This window comes from Notamacropus eugenii, chromosome 2 (genome assembly GCF_028372415.1).
Source record: "Notamacropus eugenii isolate mMacEug1 chromosome 2, mMacEug1.pri_v2, whole genome shotgun sequence".
Classification (NCBI taxonomy): domain Eukaryota; kingdom Metazoa; phylum Chordata; class Mammalia; order Diprotodontia; family Macropodidae; genus Notamacropus; species Notamacropus eugenii.
This window is the reverse complement of record NC_092873.1, coordinates 307,133,304-307,159,331: the sequence shown is the minus strand read 5'-3', so window position 1 is coordinate 307,159,331 and position 26,028 is coordinate 307,133,304. Positions and strand designations below refer to the sequence as shown.

The 26,028-nt window shown below is 43.6% G+C and overlaps 1 protein-coding gene across 1 annotated transcript; it reads left to right on the top strand.

Annotated features, from left to right (window-relative positions):
• HEATR6 (HEAT repeat containing 6) lies at nt 1-26,028 on the top strand. The gene is made up of 20 exons (XM_072644889.1): nt 1-241; nt 1,941-2,048; nt 4,501-4,641; nt 5,314-5,429; nt 7,196-7,310; nt 8,907-9,008; nt 9,424-9,561; nt 10,382-10,653; nt 10,883-11,060; nt 12,554-12,760; nt 13,197-13,296; nt 13,892-14,247; nt 17,333-17,455; nt 18,040-18,126; nt 18,550-18,684; nt 19,355-19,477; nt 21,902-22,026; nt 22,242-22,338; nt 22,940-23,144; nt 23,939-26,028. Exons 1-20 carry the CDS (start codon nt 35-37, stop codon nt 24,493-24,495), a joined length of 3,492 nt encoding a protein of 1,163 aa, XP_072500990.1. The 5' UTR covers nt 1-34; the 3' UTR covers nt 24,496-26,028.

The following is a 26,028-nucleotide window of genomic DNA, read 5'->3' as shown; positions in this document are numbered from 1 at the left end:
CATAGGGAGGTCCGAAGGGTGGTTGGGAGGGAAGATGGCGGCTGTACAGGTGGCCGGGGCGCCGGTGTGCGGGGCGCGGGAGCCTCCGCCGGGCCCCGGGAGCGGCTTCCGCCGGCTGTCGGCCCGCCTGGGCTCGCTGCGCCCCGCGGACAGCAGCTCCGCCCGCACCGAGATCCACTTGCTGTTCGACCAGCTTATTTCCGAGAACTACAGCGAGGGCGGCGGGGGCGTCACGGCCGAGGTAGAGGCGGGGCAGCCGGAGATGCGGAGCGCGGCCTGGGAGGCGGGCGAGCGGCCCCGGGCCCCACCCCCCAGGCCCCGGGGCCTGGCACCCGTTGCGACGGTTTCCCATCTTAGCTCGCTAGAAACCGCCGCAACGTCAATCCCAACGGTCCTGCTGGCCCCCGGCCCTAGGGGCCGGGCCCACCTAAGTGGGCGGGCCCACGATCGGGGTCACCCCCCCCAGCCCCCCCCCCCCCCCCCCCCCCCCGGTGACAGCACTGGTTTGGGTTTCGAACCCAGGACTCAACCGACTTCCAGGCCTCCCACTGACATTTACCATTGGGCCTCCGCGGCTGACGTGCTATAAAGGCCACAGCCAAGAAGGGCTTGGGACCTTCCGCAGGGACCTTCCGTCCATCCCCCTCCCCCATTGTACAAACGGGTAAACTGAGTCTCCTTCCAGTCCCCCTTCATTCTTCTCCTGCCCCCAGAGACTATTTCCCATTTATCCCTCTCCAGGCCTGTTTGTGCAGTTACATGGGGTCTTCTACCTCTCTGTACCCCCCCAACCCCCTTCCCCCGATTGTGCACATAGTAGGTGCTTGTCCACTGACTGCTGGGGGCCCAGGAGGTCCAGGGACTTGTCCAGAAGCTTCACTCTTCTCCAGAGCCCAGTTCTTTCCCCTTTACCAGTCTTAACATTCCAACTTTCCACTCTACACACAAAGTCTAGTTTTATCCATTTCCTTAATTTTTTTTAGCCAGGGTGCAAGTTTTTCTGTTATTTCAGTTCATCATCCATTTATTAAGCACCTACTGGGTGCAGAGTTCTGTGCTGATGCAGAGAAAAGTTTAGTTTCTGTGCTCTTGCAACGTAGGGTCCGGTGGGGGTGGGACAGTCATGAAGTAGGACAGTAGAGCACAGAAGTGCTGTGATCACTAGTGTGTAGATACAGTATGACCAGAGTGTTACTTTAGTCTGAAGGGGACCTGGGATCAGAAATCAGAAAATCAGAATGTTAACTTTGGGATGAGCCTTGGAGATCTCGAGACCAGGGGTTCTTGTACTCCATGTATCCTCAGCAGATCTGGGTATAGATTTCAGGGGTCTATGAACTTGAATGTGGGGGAGAAATTACATCCTTATTTCAGTATAACTGGTTTCCTTTGTATTGTATTTTGTGTAGTTAAAAACATTATTCACCAGACTTCCCAAGGGGTCCATGACACTTTCTTTGTGTTAAGAGCTAGCTTAAGATCCAGACAAACCCCTACTTTGTATGTATACATGTGTCTGTGTATATACATATATGCACATATACATATAGCATATATATAGTATGTGTCTGTGTATGTGGATCTATATGTATGTATTATGCAACCTACATATACTTGGATGTGTATGCATACACATACTTACGTACATTCATCTATCCATTCATCCATATATTCACACTGACTAGCAGGAGCTCCAACCTAACCTGCCTTCCCCCAGCCTTGGTCTCATGTTTTTCCTGCCTTGCTGTGTTTTGTGCTATTACTTTTTCCTTCTCCATGTTATTAGTATGTCCCCATTTCCCCATTTCCCTTTTCTTTTCCTTCACTTTTTCTCATTTTGAAATGCTGATCTCAGCTCTGATTTGCTTTATGTTTGGGGGACTTGAATTGGACAAAAGGGACATTTGTGTTTATTGTTATTATTTTCATTCTTTTTGTAGGATGTCAGTGCCTTACTGGTCCAGGCCTGTCGATTAGTCCATCTTAATCAGGAACATCTAGTCAGCAAAGTTTCTCAGCTTATTCACCATCTGCTTAACAGATTGCAGGTAAGAGTACCCCAAGGCTTGAATTTGGGGAAGAAGAAAAGTCAGGGACCCATCAGTGATTTTGCAGGTGTGGCAGCTCCTGTTACTGGCTCATCCCAACCAGGTCCATCGCTTAGGAGGTAGAGCTCAGAGAGCTTGGTGAAGCTCAGAGTGACAGATGACTTGTCTGTGGTGACATCACAAGTATGCATCAGAAGCAGGATTTGAATCCTGGTTCTTCCTGACTGCAACATTTGCCCTTGGGTCACTACCTCAGATTTCTCTCACGGACCCAGAAAAGTCCACAAAGAATTATCTGAAATGTTGATTTCTTCTCTGCCTCTTGTCATTGGGTAGTTGTGTCCTTGTTGGTTGCTATTGGGTTGTTTGGTTTCTGTGGGGGAAAGGAGTGTGGTTAGTTTTGATTCAGGAGTCAGTGTGGAATAGGGGGTAGAACATCTGGCTCAGTCAGGAGATCTGGGTTCAAGTCCTATCTCAGACACTAGGTGACTGTGGAACCTTAGGCAAGCTACTTCACCCTTTGGGGTTTAGTTTCCTCAACTGTAAAATGAGGAGGTTAGACTTGATAACTTCTACGGTCCCTTCCAACTCTTAATCTATGACCTACATAAAATATCTGACTACTCTGAACACTTTTATTTTCCTATTAGGTTAAAAAAGAATTTATTTTATCTTACCTATCTTTTCCTAGCCCTATCATAGCTTCCCTCTTTTCTCCAATATCTTAAACAAATCACTAGATCTGTTTAATACATTTTAATACAAAGTGTAATGCCAGTAAGGCTATTATTAAATAAGATAATTCTGAAAGGTCTTCACAAAATGAATTGTGCTTGATTTTCCATCTAGGATTGTTTTTGTGCATACATGAGCATGTAAAGCTGTTGCCTGAAAGGAATTAGATTGTAGTCTAATTAGATTGTGTGAATGAAAATTTTCCTTGGGATGGGTACTAGACCTATAATTTTATTGGTGGAGGGATCTCCTAGGTGTGTAAATTTCCTCTCCCAATGCAGGTTGTCACCTCATCTCAGGGTCTGGGAGTCACCCCTCTCTTGCTCATTTCCTCACAAGTAAAATGGGCAGTATGAGAGGACTCACCTCCTAGGGTTGTTGTGACAGTCAAATGAGTTAACAGATGTGAAGGGCTTAAACCTTAAAGGCTCTTGAAACGCCAGCTGCTGGGGCACTGAGATGTGAGCGAGTTGACCACAGTCATGTGGCCTGGGGGTGTCACATATGGGACTTAAACCTGAGTCTTGCTCACTCCAAGGCTGGCTCTCTCCTCACTACACCTGCCTCTGATTTTAATACAGATGGGAAACTGCATAGGCAGCATCTGCAGGGCATCTGCAAAGTCTCAGGCTTTGGGGACGTCCTCTGTCATTGGTTTGACTCTTCACTCCTGTCAGGAGCATCGTATCTGTAACCCTGGTCAATTGAACAGGATGCCCAATATTCCTTGGCACTTAGCATCAAATCTGTGCATTTGGCACTAGCTTATACTTTGTTTCACATCCAGTCAAAATCATTTACAGGTCTGGTCCAAAAATATTTTTGATTGAACACATATATATTAGGCAGCTGCCATGTCCCATGAGCAGTGTCAGATGCTAGAGTCAAGTGGGGTTAGAGGTGGTGAGAACTGTACAGCAGTGCTATAATACAAGATACAAAATGATTAATAAAAAGTAGGAAAATTCAGGGTCACCTGAGAGATTCAGGAAGTGTGGGATCCTGTCCAGCTGGGACATCACAATGCCAAGACCAGAGCAGAACGTCTTGTGCTGTCTAGTTTTGGCCCACACCTGTAGAGCCTTCCCAACCCCAGAGTAATGTGGTGAAGGCCAAAAAAGTTCATCAGAGACAAGTGTTGGAGGCCTCTAATGAGTGCCAGGCTAAGTTGGGAGCACCAGGGAGACACCAGAAGAGAGGGGATCAAAGCTTGGCAGCATTAGGAAGGATGAATAGAGAGAGGAGAAGCCAGAAGCAGGGAGGCAACCTAGGAGGCGGTTGGGCTCCTGCAGGGACTGGTGGGTAGGGAGACATGGAGGGGAGCAGAAAGGAGGGGACATGGGTGCAAGAGATGCCTTAAAGGAAGGCTCTTGTAGTTTCTAATTATTGTCTGAGTGTTATTTCTCTCAGAATTGTCAGCCCTGTTGAGAATCAGGACTGTGTCTTAGAGTACTTTGGTATCGCCCCTTGGCCTGGTATTATGTCTATCATGTGGTGAAGACTTGTTCACAGTTGTTTGATTGAGTACCTTCTATAGACCAGGCATTCAAACTGAGAATAGTCATTGAATATGCTTGGGATGTGTGTGTATAATGTGAAAAATAGACTTGCCCCCACACACATATGTATGTGGGTGAATGTAGTTAACATTACGTATTTAGAATGGAAATATTTTTCAAAGTTGGATGTGTCTGTCTTTTTTTCTCTCTGGTGGTAGGTGATTGTTGATGAACAGAATCTGGATTTCCTTTTGGCATACACAATCTCTGCTTTTCAACAATGTAGTTCCTGGACACACATGGAAATTCTTCAGGCCTTGTCTGCTCTGGTTTACTACAATGGCCCCAAATGTCAGAAGGTAGTTTGTATTCCCTTTCTTCTTTACAGTGGCGAGAAGGAAGGAGGAAATTCTCCCCACAGTTGCCCTTCACCTCTCTACCATTCTGTAGAAATCATAGAGAGGACTTGTAGCCTTACTGCCCAAGGGCTACCATTCTTCTCCTGAGCCACCTGTAGTTTTATTGAGTTAGAGTTGTAGGTTTTATTAAAATATCTTTGCAAATCAAGTGTTTGAAAACAGGGCAGTAAAAGTTGGGAAACCATTTGAGGCCTTCTTGGCCTCGTGAGGTTGCCCAGTGTTGTAAGAACCTTGGTCAGGGTATGGGCACCTCCCCCTTGCATGTGCTGATCCTAATCTGGTCCGTGGCTTAGTGGGCAGAGCCTAGAGCAGCCTGCAGGCCCTCCCACACCTGGAGATGTGTCTGGAGAACTTTTGCTAGAACTTCTGATTGTCTATCCTGATTGTCTGAGCACTTTGTGTCTCTGGGAAGGCCTGCAGGCTGCATCCAGCATTTTTTGACTTGTGTGTAAGATGCACGTTGCAGGACCCTGCAGTGCTTAATTCCTTTTTTGACCAGCCCACCCATGCTTACATGTCACCCAACGAAAAAGAGAAAGAGAGCTTTGTCCAACACAAAGCATTCCCTGATCTGTTCTCTTGGCCCACTTCTGGCTGTTGTATTTGTTCTAGTACCTTCCAGACTTGCTCGGGGAGACTGGAATCTTGGTGAAACTGAGCGATCCCAGCCAGTCGGACCCTGACCTCAGCAGAGCTGCCGTGCACTGTATGGCCAACATATGTCTTAGGTACGGGAGCCAAATATCACATGGGGCTGGGGGCCAATTGTGGGGAGCAGAACCTTTCTGAAGTTAGGGGTAGGTTAGGAATAATTATTAGCTCACACTTGGAGTTTCCTGCCTAGTAATGGAATCTGTGAAGTACCCTAACAGTGTATGTGTCACATGAGACTGCACTTTTTATAATTTGCCTGTAAAACTACCTTATAAGGAAAAATTTTTTGAAATTATCATACCGTAGACAATTAGTCACCAATCCCCCTTCCCCCTAGGAAGGGCCCAGTTCTAAAACTGCATTATTTTTAAGTCTGGAAAGGATATGTTGTTAGGCATTTGGAATTCCTCTGTCAATCATTAGCATCTCTTTTAGCCACTTTTCTCCCTTTTTAAAAATGCAGATAGAATGTCCCAAGCGCTTAGTTTAGAATGATTTGATAAACCCAAATTTGATAAATCCACAAAGAAAAAAGAGTAAACGGCAGTGACTCAGGTTGTCTTGCCCATCTGCCATCTAGTTTTTCATTGGATCAAGTGTCTGCCATGGGCAGGGTCCTGGGCTTGTGACTATAGGCTGGTGTAGCCCAAGACTCCAGGACCCCGTATGCCTGGGTCCCCATCCTGGCTAGCCATGAGATCACTTGGCTGCCCTGGTCATTGGTCTCCTTATCTTCCTAATTGAGGGGACTAGACCAGATCAGTGTCTCAGCTTTTTGGAGGTCATGGATATCTGGTAGTTTAGGGGAAGCTGTGATTCCCCTTCACTGAAGAATGCTTTTAAAAAATGAAAGGAAATGCTAAATTTTAGTGAGAGGTTACTAAAAAATCAAGATGGAATTTTTTTTCCTGCTCAAGTTCCTGGCCCTTGAATTCTTTCCATGGAACCCTTCCCCCCCAAGTAAGAACCCATGCACCACATGATCTCTCAGGTCCCTCCAGTATAAAAAAATCTCCATTTCTGGGCTTCTGTAATACAAATAAGTATACAACATGGTTCTTGCCTTTTCTAGACCTTGGGGCTTATGATCTGATCAAGGATTGCAATAAAGTGAAATAAAATGAGAAGATTGATTAATAGTTCAAAATAGCAGCCAGATAAGTGTTCAGGATTGCCCATCTAATGAGTTGCATAGTGTTTCACAGTAGCTGTGATTGTAGACTGCTACCTGTAGTCAGGGGCAGGGCACGGGGCACAGATAGGAGACCTCCCAAGCTTGGTGAAAGGGACCTCTGAGGAGAGCTGAGGTTGGGGCTTGACCCTGGCCTTCCACCAGTGCGGAGGAGGGAGATCCCTATCATCCCCTTGGACCAGGGGTGGGAAACCTCTAGGTCTTTGGGTGTGATCTTTTGACTGAGTCCAAGTTTTACAGAACAAATCCCTTTATTAAGATGATTTGTTCTGTGCAGCTTGGATTCAGTCAAAGGGCCGCACTTGAGGACTAGAGGGCCACGTGTGACCTCAAGGCCACAGGTTCCTTGCCCCTGCAGCCTGGACCCTTTTGCTTGTTTTCTTTCCCCTTACAGCTGAAAACTACTGTCAGTAGCAGTTCTCTGGTTGGGAGTGTGAAACGTTCCCCTTCCTGTAGATTTTCTGATATCTCCTCTGTACACTGGCCTTGCTGTGTGCCCACTGCTCTCCCTTCCCCTACTACCCAGTGAAGTGCCTTTGTGAACTAACTGGCGGCCTCCTCCTCCATAGGTTGAAGATGGGTCATGCTTAGTGGTGTTTTCTAAGCTCAACTCTGGAGTTTGAATTGCCTCCTTTGCTTGTGTTTTAGTGTCCCAGGACAGCCATACTTGGATGAGCCTTATCGAAATATCTGCTTTCAAACTTTCTTAACTATTTTACAGTCTTCCAAAGTTTCTGGTATGGACGATATCACATTTTGCATGGTAGGTAGGAACCTAGTGTTCCGCAGTACTTCACTTATAATGTAGGTTACTGTTGTACATGAAGCTCATAGCTGCAGAATGCAGGAGCTAAACAGAGGAGACTCGTTGGCTTGTTTAAGGTGCTGCTATAAGTGAGTTAAAGTTATAACATTGAGAAGTTTAAATTGTGTAATTTTAGTTTGAAAAACTATAGGAGAATTTGGGCTGCTTAGCACCATCTGGGACTAATCTTCTGGACGGAAGCTTCCTGAATAACAGACATTAATGTTTAGTGCTTGAATCATGCCGCTGTCTACTGAGGTGTCACTGTTTCCTCTCTGAACACACACACACACACACACACACACACACACACACACACACACACACACACACACACACACACACACCCTCTCTCACACTCATAACACACACTCATACACACACACTCTCTCACACTCGTACACATACACACACACTCATACACACCCTCACACACTCACACACACACACACTCTCACACTCATACACACTCATACACACACCCTCACACACACTCACACACACACACACTCTCACACTCATACACACACTCTCACACTCGTACACACACACACTCTCATGCATTCACATACACATTTACACACATATGCAAACGCATGCATAAACATAACACATAGGCTCTTACACACAGACACAACTCTTACACATACACACATCTACACTCACATTTATATACTCACATATATGCACACTTATACATAAACATAATACACATACACTTAACAGTACACACATACCCCCACAGGGTATCCTGCCCCTTTGACTTTGAGGGTTCCTAGCAAAGCCAGCGTGCTGAGCTCTTCCCCTCGAACTCTCTGGGAGAAGATCTGCTGCTTTTCACCTCTGTCACCCCCATGCTCAGAGCTGTTGCTGTCACAAACATACTCTCTTTTTCAGCTCACCTAGAAGTCAGCTCTTTGCACTGCTTTCTTCTGAGCTTTTACAAAGAAGATTGGCCATTTAGAGATAGCAGCAGCCAATCTGAGGGCTTCTTTCCTTCTGCTCTGTGAATCCAGTTCAGTAAGCATTTACTAACGGCCCAGCCTACTAGTGACCTGACCAATCATAGTATGTTGCATGCATCTTAATAATATTTCATTATCACTTAACACTTCAGAGTTTACAAAGTGTTTTCACATACACTTATCTCATTTGATTCTCAGTACAACCTAATTAGTTAAGAAGGACAAGTGGTATTATTCCCATTTTAGAGAAAAGGAGACTGAGGGTCAGAGGAATTTTGGTGCATTGCCCAGGAATGCATGTCTAATAACTGGTACATCTAGGGCTAGAGCCCAGACCTCAGCCTTCTTGGTGTAGTGCTCCTTGGACTCTACGCAGTTGTCATTGTTTTTTTATAATTTCCACATCTGTGGTTGTCCTTGGCTGCTTTGTTATTGCTTGCTGCTCTTGGGCTGCTGGCAGAGACATCTTTTTACAAACTCTTTACTTTGTGATTTGGTGTAGTTGTGAATGCTTGAGGGCTCTGGAAGCCTGGTATCCAAACACCTTAAGGTTTGACTGTCCCTGTAACTTAGTCTCCTTTTCCTCCAGTTGTTACAAAATGCACTGAAAGGTCTCCAGTCCCTTCTGAATGGGGGTAAGATGAAGCTTACACAGACTGAGCAGCTTGGGTCTCTTCTGGCTGTATTAAAGGTAAGCGTATGTTGCTCACTTCCTTTTCTCATGGCTAGGATCTTTACCATCTTAACTTTAAGTGAGCCTTTTGCCCATTGATGATCAACCAACCCACACAGAACAGACACATATGCCAAAGGGACTTATAGCTAATTTTAATGACCTTTTGAAAGAGCAATTAAAAACATTCAACTTCCTAGGAATGCCAGATTTGATTAAATACAATGTGTCTTTAAAAAAAAAATTTTCAGATGCATATTTAGTGATTATAACATTTTGGAGCTGGGGAAAGGAGAAAGTGGCAGATACTTAATTTTAGAAAACTTGCTTCCCATCTTTATTTTATTAACAACAAAAAAGGTTGCCTCATTTATGTATTTAAATTTGAATATTGTGATTTTTCTATTTTCTATTTTTTCTTTGTAATATTTAGAAATATATGTTTCATGGGCTTCCTGGATTGAACATAGAGATGCCTGCTGTTTTATACCCGGCTCCTCTTCCTCAGTATGATGGGCGATCACCTGTCAGACAGGAGCCAATGGAAATGAACCCCTCGAAGCCAGTAGCGGTATAATTACAGTTAATTGGATTAGAAGTTAGATTTATTTTGTAAGATACATCATCTGTAAACATTTTCTATTGTTTTTATCATTCTTACCTGAGAAGACCCATCCTGAACAAGCAGTTTTTTACTCACTGTGGGTTTTTAGCATAATCAGTTTAAAAAGATGAGTTGGGATGGTTCCCTCGGGGGTTGGACACTTGTCAGGAGTGCAGCCCACGTTATGGCTTTGCAGTGCTAGTGTGCTCTTCTTCCCAAGCTGGACATACTGAACCCACATGTTTCCTTGGGAATGCTGCTCTGTCCCCTGCCTCCACAGCACTGCCACACTCCCCCTTTCTTGCGCTCCTCAGTTCCCCAGTACCTTCCCCTTGCTGTCCAACCCTGTCCTCGATGTCTTCTATCAGAACTGGAGCCATGGGCGTACCCCCTAGGCTCTGATTATTGACTGTTTAAAAAGCAGTCCTTCCTACTGAGACCTCAAACTTTGTACCTTGTTTAGGTAGTTATTTTATTACTCATCAGTTGCTTCTAGTGAGTGTCAGGACAGCTGGGAACATGGTTTTTTTTTTGACAGGGGTGTTGCATAGAAATTGGTTTCTATGACATAATAGGAGCTTCTAGAAAAATGAAACTTAGGGTCGAGGAGACGGGAATGAGTGAAGCTGGGCTGCAGAGTGGGCTGGCATGTGCAGGAGCTTCAGGCTGCAGGTGATACTCTGGAAGGGAGTCCTCATGGGCTCACCAGGCACTGAGTGCAGAGGAGGAAGAGAAGGCGGGTTTCAGCAGGAGATGTCAGACATTTTCATCTGTTCTCTAATATCAGAGTAAAAGGAAGAAGACAAAAGGCAAACAGAAGAAAGGCCATCAAGGAGAGGAGCTGAAAGAACCCAATGGGGAGATTGGAGCTGGTGCTGCCAGTGCCCTGGGCAAGCTGACCCTCCACGAAGGGAGCGCCCCAGGTGGGGCCCCTGAGGGTAGTGGCCCCACAGCACGAGATCGAGCCTCATCCTATCTCAGCTCTTCCCCATGGAAAAGGATCAGCAGCAGTGAATCAGACTATTCAGATGCCGAGGGTGGCCTGCAGAGCAAGATGAGGTGGGTCTTTCAGCGTCTGAAAGTTAGCTCTGAAGTGCCAGGCCTTATGCTAGCTTATTAATTAACTAAACTTGTTTGTGTAATTGATATAAAATCACTGCATGAGTTTTGGGGTTTATTTAAAAGCAGAGTTCCCCAATATGTCTCATTGGATCTCATTAGGAGTCCATTTTGTGTGAGGAATCTTCTGGTGCATTTCCATAAAGCCTTTTTTCTCTTTTTGTTCAAGATCTTACCAAGCCAAAGTCCGCCAAGGAGCTTTAGCTTGCTTCCTCTCCACGATAAAATCAATAGAGAAGAAAGTTCTCTATGGCTACTGGTCTGCTTTTGTTCCGGATACACCCAGCATAGGAAGCCCACAATCTGTGTCCTTGATGACGATTTCATTAAAAGATCCCTCTCCCAAGGTAAGAGAACTTTGGTATTAACCTCTTAAAATTTTATTAAATCTTATTCTTTTTTTCTCTGACCCAATTGAGTTAATTTAAATACAGAGCTTTCATTAATTGCTGACCTGAGGATCATTCTTTTGGCTTCAAAAAGAAAGAGGAAGTGGGTTCACAAGGACGGAGGGTAGTGCAGGAACTTGGTCTCTGGGACTTCAGAATCACCCATCCTTCCAGGGGATGGACAGTCATAGACTGAGCCTGTGGACTTACAGTCATGTAGGTATTCTTTCTGAGTTAGGCTAAATACTAGCCAACATTTATAGTCCTTTAAGGTTTTCAGAGAACTTTATGAACACAACTTTGACTTTCACCACAACCCTGTAAGGTTAGCCTGTTTTTAATCATCTCTCATTTTAGTGGCAAGGAAATGGAGACAGACAGGGGTTAAGTGATTTTTGCCAAGAGTCACACAGCTTGGAAATGTTGAAGGTGGAATCTAACCCCAGGTTTTCCTGACTCTCCTCACTGTACCACCCTGTCTTGAAGTGGCACCATATCCCTCTTTCTCCTCTTGACAAAAGCTTTGTGGGCCAAGGCTAGCTGCCCCAAAAGGGAAAGCATCGACCATAACTCACCATGAGTGTTGCAATGCTGTCCTGTTTGGATATGCTCACTGCCTTCTGGAAAAAAGCTCTATAGCCATAGGAGGGGAACAGCTTGTTGTACAGCAGTGATGTTTACTAACTGGCAAATAAGCCCTAACGTGGGTCAGGCTCTGGGTGAAATAGCCTTGCCCTCGAGAAACCTTGAAAGCAGTTTACACCCCCTTTAATTGGGCTCATTCGAGTTACCATTTGCCTCTGAAGATTTACTCTTTTAATATGATGATATATTGAGGAGTAGAGACAGTGCCGTATAGCAGATAGGTTTCTGGGCTTTGAGTCATAAAGACCTCAGTTTTTTAGCAGATTTTTCGCAGATTTCATGACAATCCCTTGAATTATCTGGTAAGACACAGAGGGGTTGCAACTTTGAGATGACTGTGCTGACAAAATTACGGCCCCCTCGTGTTCACTTACATCGTTAGTTTAATAGATGTAAAACCATCCCATCCTTGAGTGTCCATTGTTTCTAAAAGGAAATCCTAAGATAATTGATTGTAAGTCCTTCAGATGTATGGAACAGAGGTTAAAAAAGACTGGGAAGCAGGATTGTACCTTTATAATTGTCATGTATGTCAGTCCCTCCAGAAGTGGTTTCAGATTTTGAAGTGACATATAGAAGTCACAGTTTTTTACAGAGTAAATTAATAGAAATACTTCAGATGTTATATATTGTTTTGTTTGGATCAGGTAACCTGGGTGGAAGATAGAAAATTAATATGGAAACAAATCTTACATGGAAGCACCTCTGTTAACTCTAGAAAAGATGTCTATATTTAGGCATAGTCTAGAAGTTTGAAAAAGAGAGGTGATTTCTTTCTTTAAATGTGAATTAACTTGGAATTTCAGACTCGTGCCTGTGCTCTGCAAGTGTTATCAGCCATCTTGGATGGCTCAAAGCAGTTTCTTTCTGTGGCTGAAGACACAAGCGACCACAAAAGGGCTTTCACTCCCTTCTCAGTGACTATTGCTTCCAGCATTCGCGAGTTGCATCGATGTCTTTTGTTAGCTTTGGTGGCTGAATCGTCCTCACAGACCCTTACTCAAATAATTAAGGTAAATGGAACTGTAAGCTTTTACAAATTTTGCCATGTCAAGATCATTTGACCTAAGAGTATCTTAAAAGCATGCAAGGAAAATTTACAATCTGCAAATGTAACTGAGTGGTGATCTTTACTAAATCAAAATGATTTCCAAGTGTGAATGCATCTTCTTACAATTTCATTTTCAGAAAACTTTCTGTCCTTCTAGGGATATAAACTGGATCAGTCAGATCTAAATATAGTCCAGAGGAAGGACTGATTTCAAATACATAATCCTTCCAACGTAAAGGATTGGGATCCTTTTATCTTTTTTTTTTTTTTGCACAGGTTTTATGTAAATGAATTTTTAGCAATATTTCTTAAAATGCTTTATTGTCTGCTTATGATGCCTTAATTAAAACACTTGGCTCACACATGAGGTACTACTTTTTCATGTCTGTGCTTTTCAGTGCCTTGCAAACTTAGTGTCAAATGCACCTTACAACCGTCTGAAACCCAACCTGCTGACCAAGGTCTGGAACCAGATCAAGCCCTACATCCGTCATAAAGGTTGGTGACCTGTTCAGCTCAATCATGCTTTTGTAAGCAATGTGATTAAATAGCAAGTTATTAATAACATGTGCTCAAAGCCTTTTCCCATCTATTGGCTCATCCTAGGGAGATGAGCTCAGAGCAGAAAGATGGGACCACTTATTCAAAGTGTCCTCTAAGGGACGATAGGGTTATAGAGTTCATTATCCCCAACCTTCAGTCCATGTGGGGAATTTCTTCCAGGTTTTGGGAAAGGTGATATCATTTTGGAACCTCCTGTCTTGCCCTTGCAATGTCATTGGGAAACATTGGAAGTAAATGGGATAGGGAACTGTAGATTCCCCAGCTGCTTTAAGGCACTCAGTATGTGTTTGATACTGGCAAAAGAATCATGTTTCTATCCACAAACCACCCACAAGTAATTAATGGGTTTATAATACAGTTGCTTGTCTTGTTTTGTCTGTATTTACATCTGTTAGATCCTAGCCTAGGATAGTTGGATTGGAGGGTCCTTTCCAGCTATAAATTTCTGTTCTCCTTGTATGCTTCCTCTGTCTCAGTTTTTATAGTGAGTATTTGCATGGTGCCCACCTCTCCCTGTTTCCTTTCACAGATGTCAATGTCCGGGTCTCAAGTCTGACCCTCTTGGGGGCTATAGTGTCGGCTCAGGCTCCTTTGCCTGAGGTACAGCTGCTTTTACAGCAGCCTTGTTCTTCTGGGCTAAGTAGTAGTAGTTCTGCCACATCGTGGTTCAACTCTTCTGACTGGCGCAGAGATGCTTCCTATGCAGAAACGCTAGAGGAGTCCACAGATAACTCAGCAGTTTCCAGTGTCGAGCCCTGCTGGCTCATCCGTCTCTGCATCTCCATTGTTGTTCTGCCCAGAGAAGATCCCTGCTCTGATAGTGATACTAGCTGTACAGTTGGCAACATATATGAACCATCTCCTGTTCGATTAGAAGCCTTACAGGTGAGAGAGTCTAATGCTTATATTTACACAGAGAACCAGCCATTTAAATGTGTTGATCAGAGTCATTCCTTACTGTTGGAATTCACAGAGTATCAGAGTCTGAAGATATTTCCCTCTTAAGCCATCTAGTACGGCCTATAGTTTAAAAGAAACTCCATCATGACATACCTGGAAAGGACCTGTCCACACTCTGCTTGGAGACCTCCAAAGAGGGAGAGCCCACCACCTCCCAAGGCAGACTATTCCTTTTTTGTTAAGTTTTTCCCAATATCAACCTAAATTCGCCTTCTTGTGATTTCTACTCATTTTTTTTCTGATGATGCCCTCTGGGACCAAACAATAAAAGTCTAATGCCTTCTTAACACAGTAGTCCTTTGGTAGTCAGTCCTTCACATTCCTGGATCATGTTCCACCTGAATCTTCTCCAGGCTAAAGCCTTCAATTCATCCTCATCCATCATGGACTCAGGGCCCATTAGCTTCCTGGGTGCCCTCCTCTGAATCCTCTTTAGCTTAGCAATGGCCTTTGTACACCATGGTTCCAGAGCTGACAGTTTGAGAACACAGTGGGCCTCTCACCTCCCTCTTCACAATCTTAATTCAGTCCAAGATCTAATTGGTTTTTTTGATGCCATATTCTACTTCTGACTAAGTGGGCCCCTAAAACCCCTGCTCTCTGTCTGTGCTTCTGCCATCCTTGTACCCAACTGCAAGACTTTTTATTTATTCCATGGAATTTCATCTTTTTAAATTCAACCCAGTGCTCTAGGTTGCCAAGGTCTTTTTTGATCTTGACTCTGCCATCTTGGGTCTTGGGGATCCTTTGTAGCTTGGTGTTATCTGCAAATGTGATGAGTATGCCATCTCTGCCTTTATCCAAGGCTTTGATGCACATGTTGAAACAGCACCATCTGATTGTATCATCACCCAATCCATACTTCTCCATCTTCTTCACAAGAATCGTCTGAAATATGTTATCTAAAGCTTTGCTAAAATTTAGGTAAATTCTGTCCATTGCGTTCCTTTCATCTGCTACTAGCATTGTCCAATCAGAGAAGGAAATAAGAAGATCAAGTGAGATAGTATTTGTAAAGTGCTTAGCACAGTGCCTGGCCCATAGGAGATGCTTAATCAATACTTATTCACTTCCTTTCCCCTAGTCTGGCATGGGCTGTTCTTGATGAAACCATGCAGACTGTGTAATTGCCACTTCCCCCTGGATGTTCATCAGCCGTCTTCCTGGATGATCAGAGATGAATTCTGAAGTCAAGCTCACTGGCCCAGAGTGAGCAGATTTCACTCCTTTCTCTTTGTTGAAAATCAGGGCAACATTTGCCCTTCTCTAGTCCTTTGGTACCTCTGCCATTTTCAGGTATTGCAACCGGTGGCTCCACCATGACATCAGCCCCCGATGATGTGCTTCTTATGAGATGGGTAGCTCAGGGCTTTCTTCCCATCCCTTTATGTATCTAGGGGGATGAGCTTGCTGTCATTTCCAGCATCGAGGTCATCGTCTTCTAAGATCTCAGAGCCACTGAAGGATTTAAGGATTAACAAATGGAATTGCTGTCTTGGTGTGGATAGGAGATAGGGTGGTTGGAGAAAGAGGTTCTTTGCCTTATTTCTCTCTTGTTGGTGGCAGTGGTAATTGGTGCAGAGGAGTCTAGCAGGACACAGATAACACTCACAAAATCTGTCATCTCTTTTATCCCATCCTTATCTGGGGGGTGTGCACCGAAGAAGTGGTTTTTTTTAAAAGTCCTGCTTATAGAAACAGTTTTAACTATATCATACAGCACTGTGGGATTTCTCATTGGAAGGAGTCTTAGAGACAATCAAGGCCAGCCTAGTTATACGGATAAATTTGAGGCTTGTATTAGTTGATTAGCTGTACGCTCAAGATCCCAGGGATAGCTATAGCAAAGCTGGGTTTTAACCTGGATCCATTGACAATAATATGTAATTGTGATAGATGTCATGGGAGAGTCAAGTCAGCATTTATTAAGCACCTACTGCATGTCAGGCAGTAAGCACCAGGAATACAAAGGAAGGTAAAAAACGGTCATTGCTTTTAAGGAACTGACGGTCTAATGGAGGAGAAGCAAACAACTACATACAAATGAGTGTCATATGGGATAAATTAGGCATCATCAAGAGAGAGAAGGCATTGATGGCAGTCTAACTGTGGTGTATCTGTGTAGTGGAGAGCGTAGAGTATTTAACTGAAGTTTGTAAAGCTCCATGGCGTAGTGGATAGAGTACTGGGCTTAGAGTCAGGAAGGCTCATCTTCCTGAGTTCAAATCTGGCCTCAGACACTTATTAGCTGTGTGTCCCTGAGCAAGTCACTTAACCATGTTTGCCTCACTTTCCTCATCTGTAAAATGAGCTGGAAAAGGAAATGGCAAAACCACTCCAGTATCTTTGCCAAGAAAGCCTCAAATGGGATCATGAAGAGTCAGCTACAACTGAAAGAACTCAGCAGCATGAAATAACCCTGAAGTTAGAAAAAAATCAATATTTGTGTCTGACAGAAATTTCATAAGGTTCGTGAACTGGACTTGGAATTTAATAGGTGGGAAAGGGACTAGATTCTGTTTGAAAAAAGGCCCAGTGTGCCATCAGTAACACTGAAATCTCTCCATGAAACAAAATCCAGTTGTTTATAACAGTATTTTTCTAGTGATATGATACAGCTTTGAATCGTCACTCAGAGGGTAATGGAGAAGCATAAAGCGAGTGAAAATAGGTCACAACCTTACCAACAACGATTCACATAAAAATATCACCCAACAAAAATGTGACTGGTCATTTACCAAGAGTGAAGGGTAGCGACCTGTGGCCAGTCTGCCCAAGGGAAGGCCCTCACCATGGTGGATAGACACACTGTGCAGGCCATGGACTCGTATTTCCACCAGGGAGTTTGCCCCCACATTTCACAAAGGCACTGCTCTATTTACATTTTGTAGTGTTTTTCCTTAGGCTTTGAAACATTATTCTAAGAGCTGGCCTAAAATGTTCCTCCCCACTTTGACTTCAAATTGCGGTGGTTGGCTAGCCTATGCCCGTGTGTGTTTCTTGCCTGCAGGTGCTGGCCCTTCTGGTGAAAGGCTATTTTGTAATGGCCCAGGGCTATTTGATGGAGCTTGGTGAAGTGGCCTGCAGGTGCATGGAGGAAACGGACCCATCCATTCAGCTTCATGGTGCAAAAGTAATGTTCTCTCGTCATTTTTTGTTCTGTTCATTCTATATCTTACACACCCATTGTTCTATAATTAAGGTAGTCATGACTGAGAGCATGTTTATTGGTGACATGTTCTGAGGCAGGGAAATTAAAAAAATGTCTGTGGTCTGTGGTGCGGTCAAATGCAAATTGAAATGGGGCCCTCTACACCTTGTGGGCCACTTATTGACTTAGAAAATCACAGAGGAACATTGTTGATGTTTTCTTGCATTTTTCTATATTTTGTTAAATATTTCCCAATTACTTTTTAATCTGATTTGGCCTACATTTGGAGTGTAGCTAGAAGGCCATGTATTTGACCCCTCTGGTGTACAGTTTTATGTATTTGTTCAGAGAGCACTGATTTCATTGATGGAGCCTGATTGCACGTGATTGATGGTTAGATTTCTTGGGTACCTGAGCCCTCTGTGGTGAAACTTGAACTCTTTACAAAAGAATGGAAATCAATAGAGAATTAATTTTTGTTGGGTTAGATGTGACCTTGAGCCAAGTATATGATAACCATCATTCTAATGATCTCCTCTGATAATCTAGTTCTTTTTTTTTGGCAGCTTCTAGAAGAGCTCGGGACAGGTTTAATCCAGCAACATAAAGCAGACTCGACCGTAGCCCTCAGTCAGAGAGTCCCAGTCAGTTTGGTAAGTGAATGGCTGTTCATCTGGGCTTTCCCATTTCTTTGTATTTCAGTCAGGGCCTTGACTCTATTTTTGTCTTGCAGCACCCTGCCAACTGCCTGGCATGGATTCATAACTGCTATAAGTTATATTGGACTGTGTTGTGTCTACAAATGCTATGAAGTGTGACCTGTTGCTAGATACGTTGTAAAGCATTTTGTGCTCCCTGGGGTTTGGTGCAGTCCTATGCCAGAACATGGCAGGGCTCAAGTCTCAGAATTTTCAGGAATAAGTCTGTCAACCAGCATTTATGAAGCCCCTGCTGCTCGATATCAGCCATTCTGTTTGGCACTGGGGATACAAAGATAAAATTAAAATAGTCCCTACCCTCAGGGAGTTTACATTTTACTTTCCCAGGTTGCATCTTGATCAGTTTTTCTTTTGTAGGTGGTAATGTTTTGGGCTATGATGCTGAATGGCCCTTTGCCCAGAGCCCTTCAAAACTCACAGCATCCGACTCTCCAGGCCAGTTCCTGCGATGCCCTCTCTTCCATCCTACCAGAGGCTTTCAGTAGCTTGCCGGTAAATGGCTCTTCTTCAGCCTTGTCAATGAGGCTGTTATGTTAGCATCAGATATTGCCATCTGTAATTGGATTTGAACAGCCTTTATAAGCCAGGGTTTGATATAATCTCTGGGAAAAGAGGGCAGACTCATGTTTCTGAGTTAAAAAAAAAAAGAACAGTAAAAGTAGAAGCCCTGTCTTGATTATGTCAGTAGTTGTGATTCAAGTCTAGCCTTGCTTGCCCCTTCAGTCTCCTGGGGCATTTGTGACTATTTCTCATGCTTTCTAAGCTGCCTGTTAGAAGGTGACCAGGAATGAAGTAGAAGGACCATAAATGGGAGATTATCCTGTGTCAGGGCCCTTGTTGGTACCAAAGGTCAGCTTTGATGAGCACTTGATGTGGAGTTTAGCTTTTACCATAACTTCTTGAGGCAGGTCCAGTCATCAGAGCCATGTGGACCTCTTGTTTCCCCCTCTCTAAAATGAGAGGTTTGGCCTTTGATGGTCTCAGAACTCCTTTCCAGCCCTGAGTGCTTTGTTATAGTGCCATGTTTAGTGACAGGCCCTTGTTCCCCCATTGCCTTGTGGGGGGTACTCTGTGCATGGTAGCCCATTAACATACATTTGTGGGGAAGGAAATGGAGCTTCTTTGTGAAACTGCACCTTTCTATTTCTGTTGGTAATGACAGAACGACAGGCAGATCTTGTGCATCACTCTGCTGCTGGGCCTGAATCACAGCAAGAATCCTCTGGTGAAAGCGGCTGCTGCACGCGCCTTGGGCGTCTATGTGCTCTTCTCCTGTCTCAGGCAGGTAAGTTCGTGCCACACACCTTTGCTCTTTGGAGACCTTCAGAGAGAGTCAGCACCAGCAGTATTGTCTTTGGAGGGGATATGCCCTTCCCGTCTCCCCCCCACCCATTAGCTTCCTGAGGATGATCCCCTGCCTACTGACATGGAAGGCACATGTGAGCAGAGGTACAGGCCATGTTCTGCACTGCTGGGAGATGCCTCAGTGCTCCCAGTTTTTTCATATTGAGGTCAATTTTGGTTTTTGCCTTTTTAATATGTGTGTGTATTTTTGGGTTACAGACCTTTTATTTTATCAATTTAGAGAGGAGCCAGTGATAAAAAGCCTCTGTACCACCGTAGACTGGCATCATGTCTGCCGCTAATAGTCTTAGAGTTGCCTGGGGTACTGAATGGTCAAATGATTTGCCAAGGGTTGTGTATAGACTTCAGAATTTCCCAAACAGGTTGATATAAATGTAAATTTATCAAATGAAATTTACCAGGTGACTTGTGTGAAGGTTCACTTGCTTATATAGAGATCTCTTTTTCTAATTAACGTGTATACTTACTTCATTTGTACTTTTCTGTTACCATTAATAATTATAGGTTGACAGATCTTGTATATTACTTGGCTGCTTGGACTGAATTTTTAAACTTCAGTGTGTGTGTGTGTGTGTGTGTGTGTGTGTGTGCGTGCACACTCATGTATGTACACATATATACGTGTATATATCCACATACCCCCAGGTGTTTGCATATTAGGAGCAAGGGCAGTACAATAAAGGAACTTAGTCTCATAAGGCAAATGTGTCAGATGAGCCTGATTGCTTTGTGGTAGTGTGTAAGAGAGTTCTTGGGAAGGGAGGTCTGACTCAGAAACAACTTATGGGGCCTGATCAGGTAAAACTTATGGGAGGAGAAGTAGAACTGGAGGAGGGCTTTGTAGGACAGAGTTGGTGTTTTTCACAGGGTAAAGGGAAGACTAGTCTGGGGTGGCTCAGGAAGGTGTAAGCATAGAGTATAGGCTGGAACCTAGAGAGAGAGATGAGAGAGGCTGAGGGGCAGACCTGAGGAAACCTGAGGGAGGACACAGTGGTGGCCTGCAGACATTTCCAAACGTAGTGTTGCTTCCTGAATTCAGCTTTCTGATCACAGTAGTACTCCTGGACATGAGGTCTTTCTGGACACAAGCGCTTTCAAACAAGAGGATAAAAACACAAGGTTTATCATGCCTGTGGCTAAGCTGCCTGCCCAGGACCCCACCTTCTTTATCATGATGTTCCCCTGATCATGATATTAACAATATTTTATGATATCTGTTTATTACTATTCAGAGGTTCATCTTTCAGTCCTTTTTGTTTCCTTAGTTCCCTTATGCCTGTCTAAAATATACCCTTCATTTCTTCCCAGTGCTCCCACAATCCTTTCTGAGCCCTGTTCCCACACTGGGCTTTATCTTTGCCATGTCCCAATATAAGACATGAGGCAGTAGATTCTTTGACTGCTCTTGCTCTTGTGAGCCATCCTCACCAGCCAGCCAGCCAACCTCCACTGATCCCAGTGGGGGTCAAGTATGCATCTTGAGCACAAAGACCATGATTAAGCAAGTTGTTGAATTTTGTGGATTGCATTTCTTCCTTTGTGAAATCGAAGAGTTGGATGAAGTCTCTCCAAAGGCCCTTCTACCTTTGAAACCCTAAGGTTTCAGGTGTTAAACATTGTCTGTTCATAGCACGTAGAGTAATTGGCAAGTGGTCACAGAAAAGTTAAATAAAAACTAATTAAATAAATCCTATTAATAGGTTGTACTACTAGCATAATTTAAGGTCAGGCATCTTCTAGTCTAGAGCTCATAGCTTTGCTTCTGTCATGGACCCCCTCTCAGAGTAATGTGGTGAAGTGCATAAAACAAAATACTTCAGACTGCAAAAGAAACCAATTAGATTGAAATGCAGCCATCAGAATATTAAGAAAACTAGTTAAGAACCCATGGTCTATCTAGTCTGTCATTTCAAGATAATTTTAAAATATCATTTACTCTAATTAATATAAAACATCATAGAAAGGCCAAGGGGGAAATTAGGAAAGATAAAAGACCCTCCTCATTCAGAAGGAAAGCATATACTGCCCTGTGTATGTTATGTACTGCACCAGTAGATAAATAAAGAAAAGCCCTCAGTATAGAAACCACAGAATGTTATTAGTAGTTAACCATGGCCTTGGGAGCCTTGGTGGGAGGAGAAGGTACAAAGTGAACATCAAGGGAGAACTTTCTCTGAATTGGACGTTGGGATTTTGTTGAATGACTAGTTCAATTGAATATACAAATAAGTTTCCAAATACAAACTTTTCATGTTTGTGATTTGTAACCAGAATTAAATACTTTGAAAACTTCAGAGGTGTCCCTTGGAACTCCTCAAGTAACTTCATTGTTCTACTCTTGTAGGATGTCATGTTTGTTGCAGACACAGCAAATGCTATCTTGATGTCTCTGCATGACAAGTCTCCAAATGTCCGTGCAAAAGCCGCCTGGTCCCTGGGCAACCTGACAGATACTTTGATTGTCAACATGTAAGTAGCTCCTCTTTCTAGACCATGAGGTGTGAGGCAGTAGAGTCTGGTGAAGGATGAGTTACCGCAGTCACAATGACTGGATGCATATCTTTTCACTTGGCCTCATGTGGTTTGGTTTTATAGCTTATTAAATGAGTGAGAGTGTAATGTTATGTGAGTCCATTACAATGGCTTTCAACTTTTGGACATTTTGTCTGCTTTGGTTTGAACAGGGAAATGTTGGGCCAGAGTTTCCAGGAAGAATTTTCTGGTCTCTTGCTATTGAAAATGTTGAGATCAGCAACAGAAGCTTCCAAGGATAAAGACAAGGTAGTAAAGTCTTCCCCTGGAAAGTTTGACATAAAGCTGCCTTTAATTAGAAGCTTGAGCACTTTTTAATGCCAGTGGGAGGAAAAAGGCAGATCTCTGATTACTCCTGACCTCATTCTTTTCTTTGAAACCAGAGAGTTGGTATTGTGGAAAGAGCCTAGAACAGGCAGGGTCCAGGAGACTTGGGACAATTGGCTGCCTTGTAAGGAAAGAATCCTCTATCCTTCATCATGTCCAAGTCCCAGGTCTTCCTCCAGTTTGCTCGATCACCTGGGGCAAACCATTTTCCTTCTCTGAGCCTCAATTTTCTTGTGACTTCTAAGATCCCTTTCACCTTTCAACATTTCATGATTCTCCAAAATGGGACAGGTAAACTTTTTAATAATGTTCAAGCACAACCTTATTTTGAGGATTGGTACAATGATTGGAATCATATATTCACCTTAAAGAATTCCAGAACCTTGCATTACCTGAATTTCTCCCAGTAGTATTGGTCTCCTGTTCCATGTGATTACAGGACCTAGGAAATTATTTAAAGCTGAAAAACATTCAAAATTGTCCATGAAGCAGAATTATTTCTAATACTTTTTTCTCCAATCAGGTAAAAAGTAATGCTGTTCGAGCCCTTGGAAATTTGCTCCACTTTCTGCAGCCATATCATATAGTGAAACCCAGATTTACAGAAACCATCGAGGAATCCATTCAGGCCCTTATCTCTACAGTTCTGAGTGAGGCTACCATGAAAGTTCGATGGAATGCATGTTATGCTCTAGGAAATGTATTTAAAAATTCTGCTTTGCCCCTGGGTGAGTAAAAGCTTCTTTTGTTTTGCTTTCGCTTTCTTTTTTATTTCTGCAAAATTTTGAACTCCAAATAAAGTATTGCAGCTAGCTAGGCTTTTGGTACAAAAGAGATTGATTCTGTTTAGAAAGAAGAAATTCAGTGGGTAGCTTCTTTTTAGATTATAGCTTGTAATATTTACCAGTGCCAGCTCATAGCCATTTCCAAAATCCTTTTTTCCTTTATGTAATTTTTTTTTTGCCCCATATTTGACTTTTAAGGGCCAGATTGTAAGAAAGCCCAGTGTTCCGGCTGATGGTGTCCTTGAATTTACCAGCATTTTCCTTGTTTCTTGCTATAGAGTAAACCCTCTACATTGTAGGCTTCTTATCAGCCAAGAGCTGGGCAGGTCAGGTCAAAGGAAATTTATCAGGTGACTTGTGTGAAGGTTCTCTTGTGGAGCCATGATAGAATTGAAAACAGTCTCTAAGAGATCGTGGACTCTACAGAGGAAGAAACACATCCCAGAGGCACTGTGACAGTGGGGGTCAGAGCTGGTGGACTACAAGTCACATTTCCTGCTTTTGAGTCCAGTGCTTTTTGCACTAGTGTAGTCTGCCACTGTAGAAGGTAGTGTGGTTAACCTATAGAACACTCAAGAAGCACATATAGGTTTCTCTTCAGTCTAGGAGTTGATTCTTTTTGCTTACTCTATAATAGAAAACCTCTCAGTAGGGTGGGGCTGACTTTGTTGGGTAGTCATGTATTGCTTTCCAGTCCTTTCCCCAAACTACCTATTTGTTTTCATGACTGTTTCTAGGAACAGCCCCTTGGACGGCACAAGCCTATGGGGCTCTCACCTCGGTTGTGAAATCCTGCAAGAATTTCAAAGTGCGCATAAAATCTGCAACTGCTCTTTCCATTCCAGACAAGAGGGAGCAGTATGGGTCTGTGGAACAGTACGCTCAGATCTGGAGTGCTCTGGTTACTGCCTTACAGAAGAGTGAGGACACCACAGACTTTCTGGAATTCAAATACTGTGCCAGCCTAAGAACCCAAATCTGCCAGGCCCTGATTCATTTATTAAACCTGGCCAGCAGTTCAGATCTGTTGTGCATCCAAGAAACTGTGGAGCAGAGTGGCGATATGGTTAGGCTCTACATCTTACAGTATTTAAAGTCGGGAGTGGAGGGAGATGACACAGGCTCACCCCAGAGCCCCCAGGAAAGAGACAGAATGCTCTCAGAGGCACTGGAGCATATAAAGGGGATTCAGGACCCCTCAGGTGACACAGCAAAGAAGACCATCACTGCTTATTTGGAAGGCATCCTGACCATATATGCCAGTGCAGCTGAATCATGTGTCTCCTTGCTATAAGGCAGACCAAATACTGAGAGACCAAAGAAGAGACAAGAAGCATTCCAAGAGGGTAAATTTAGAAGCAAAGAAAGCTGTGTTAGAGAAAGGGGCCTTCTCTGGCAGTGTGCTCAATGGGATCTTGGGAACAGACGCAAAAAGAACTTAAAACTCCTGAGTCCTTGGGGAATGTGGCAATAACTTTTCGGTTGTCCTATTGCTAAATGTTCTGGCTATCGGTGTACACACTGAGCCACCATCCTTTGAGATGTGCATCTGCTGGCCAGGCCAGCCCCCGGCCAGCTGGAGGGAAAGGTCGAAAGTGTGTCCAGAGCAGGACCAGGGCCGGGCTGGAAGAGCCACCAAGGGGTGGCTTGGGCAGTGCCCCACCTCTGTGGCCCGGTGGAGTGTTCTTTGCCAGGGCCTTTGAAGTCTGTTGCTAGGACTCCTGGCTAACCTAATCGGTTACTTTATGACTGTTTTTAAGTGAGGCTCCTTTTGCAAATAGCCCACTGCCTCTTCCACCCTTTTTTAATTAGCTCCTATTCAAACCAAAAATTTCACAAGAGAGAAATAGTTTCTCCCCAATAACCTATACATATATACGTGAACTATTTTCTCTGCCAGAAGCACAGTGCCCACTAATGTTTTTCCTAGAGTTCGTTTATATCTTTGCTTTGGTGACATGTATACTAGTACTTTATACTTTTGAAAGAAACCCAAACAGAAAGCTAAATAAACATATTCTTTTAAATTTCATTCCCAATATAGTTTATCCTCTGCCAGAGCAAGTTGAGGACCTTGTACTTTACATGGCACTAGACAATTGCTTTATTTGTGTGCCTTCTATGCATCAGGTGGAGGCTTTCGAGTGAAGTCTCTCACTGAACCTCTAAGCTCAGAAAAGAGCAGGGACGATTTAGGGGCTTCCTCAATGAACTACAAAGAGAATTACGAAGCAGAGGAACGGCTTACACGCCTGGCTCCCTGGCTTTTTGTTTGTTTAGGATAAATGTGTGGTCACAGCATCATCCCATTGTCCAGGTTCAGACTCAGAGAGTGCCACTAGGCTTCTGACTGCAGGTCTTGGTGAACAAACGAACCTCTGAACCCTGCAGGAGCCTTTAGATGTTGCCTTCGCAGGTGACTGGCTGCCTCGTGTGGTACAAACGTTATGCATTACATATGTTGGGTTGGCATTTCTTCGGGGCTTTATCACATTGCACCTCACACACAGATTCAGGATTGGGGTTTCGCATTTGTCAGCTTTCTTGAGTTTGTCCTCACTTGTCTGATAGCAGTGATTTAAGCATTGACAGGGGCATTTTTATCTGGTGTGTAATATGTAAGGAGTAAGGTTTTGTAATAACAATAAAATGTTATTGTTGAAAAGCTAAAACACTGGACCTGAAATAGACCCTGCACCTTCCTCTTTCTCTTGTTAATCCTCTGTCCATTTGAGTGACATTAAATTGGGGGTTTTAGTAAGAAATATATGGCTATATTTGTTTTAACTGTTTTTTACATCACTATTAAAATATTTCTCTAAAGGCA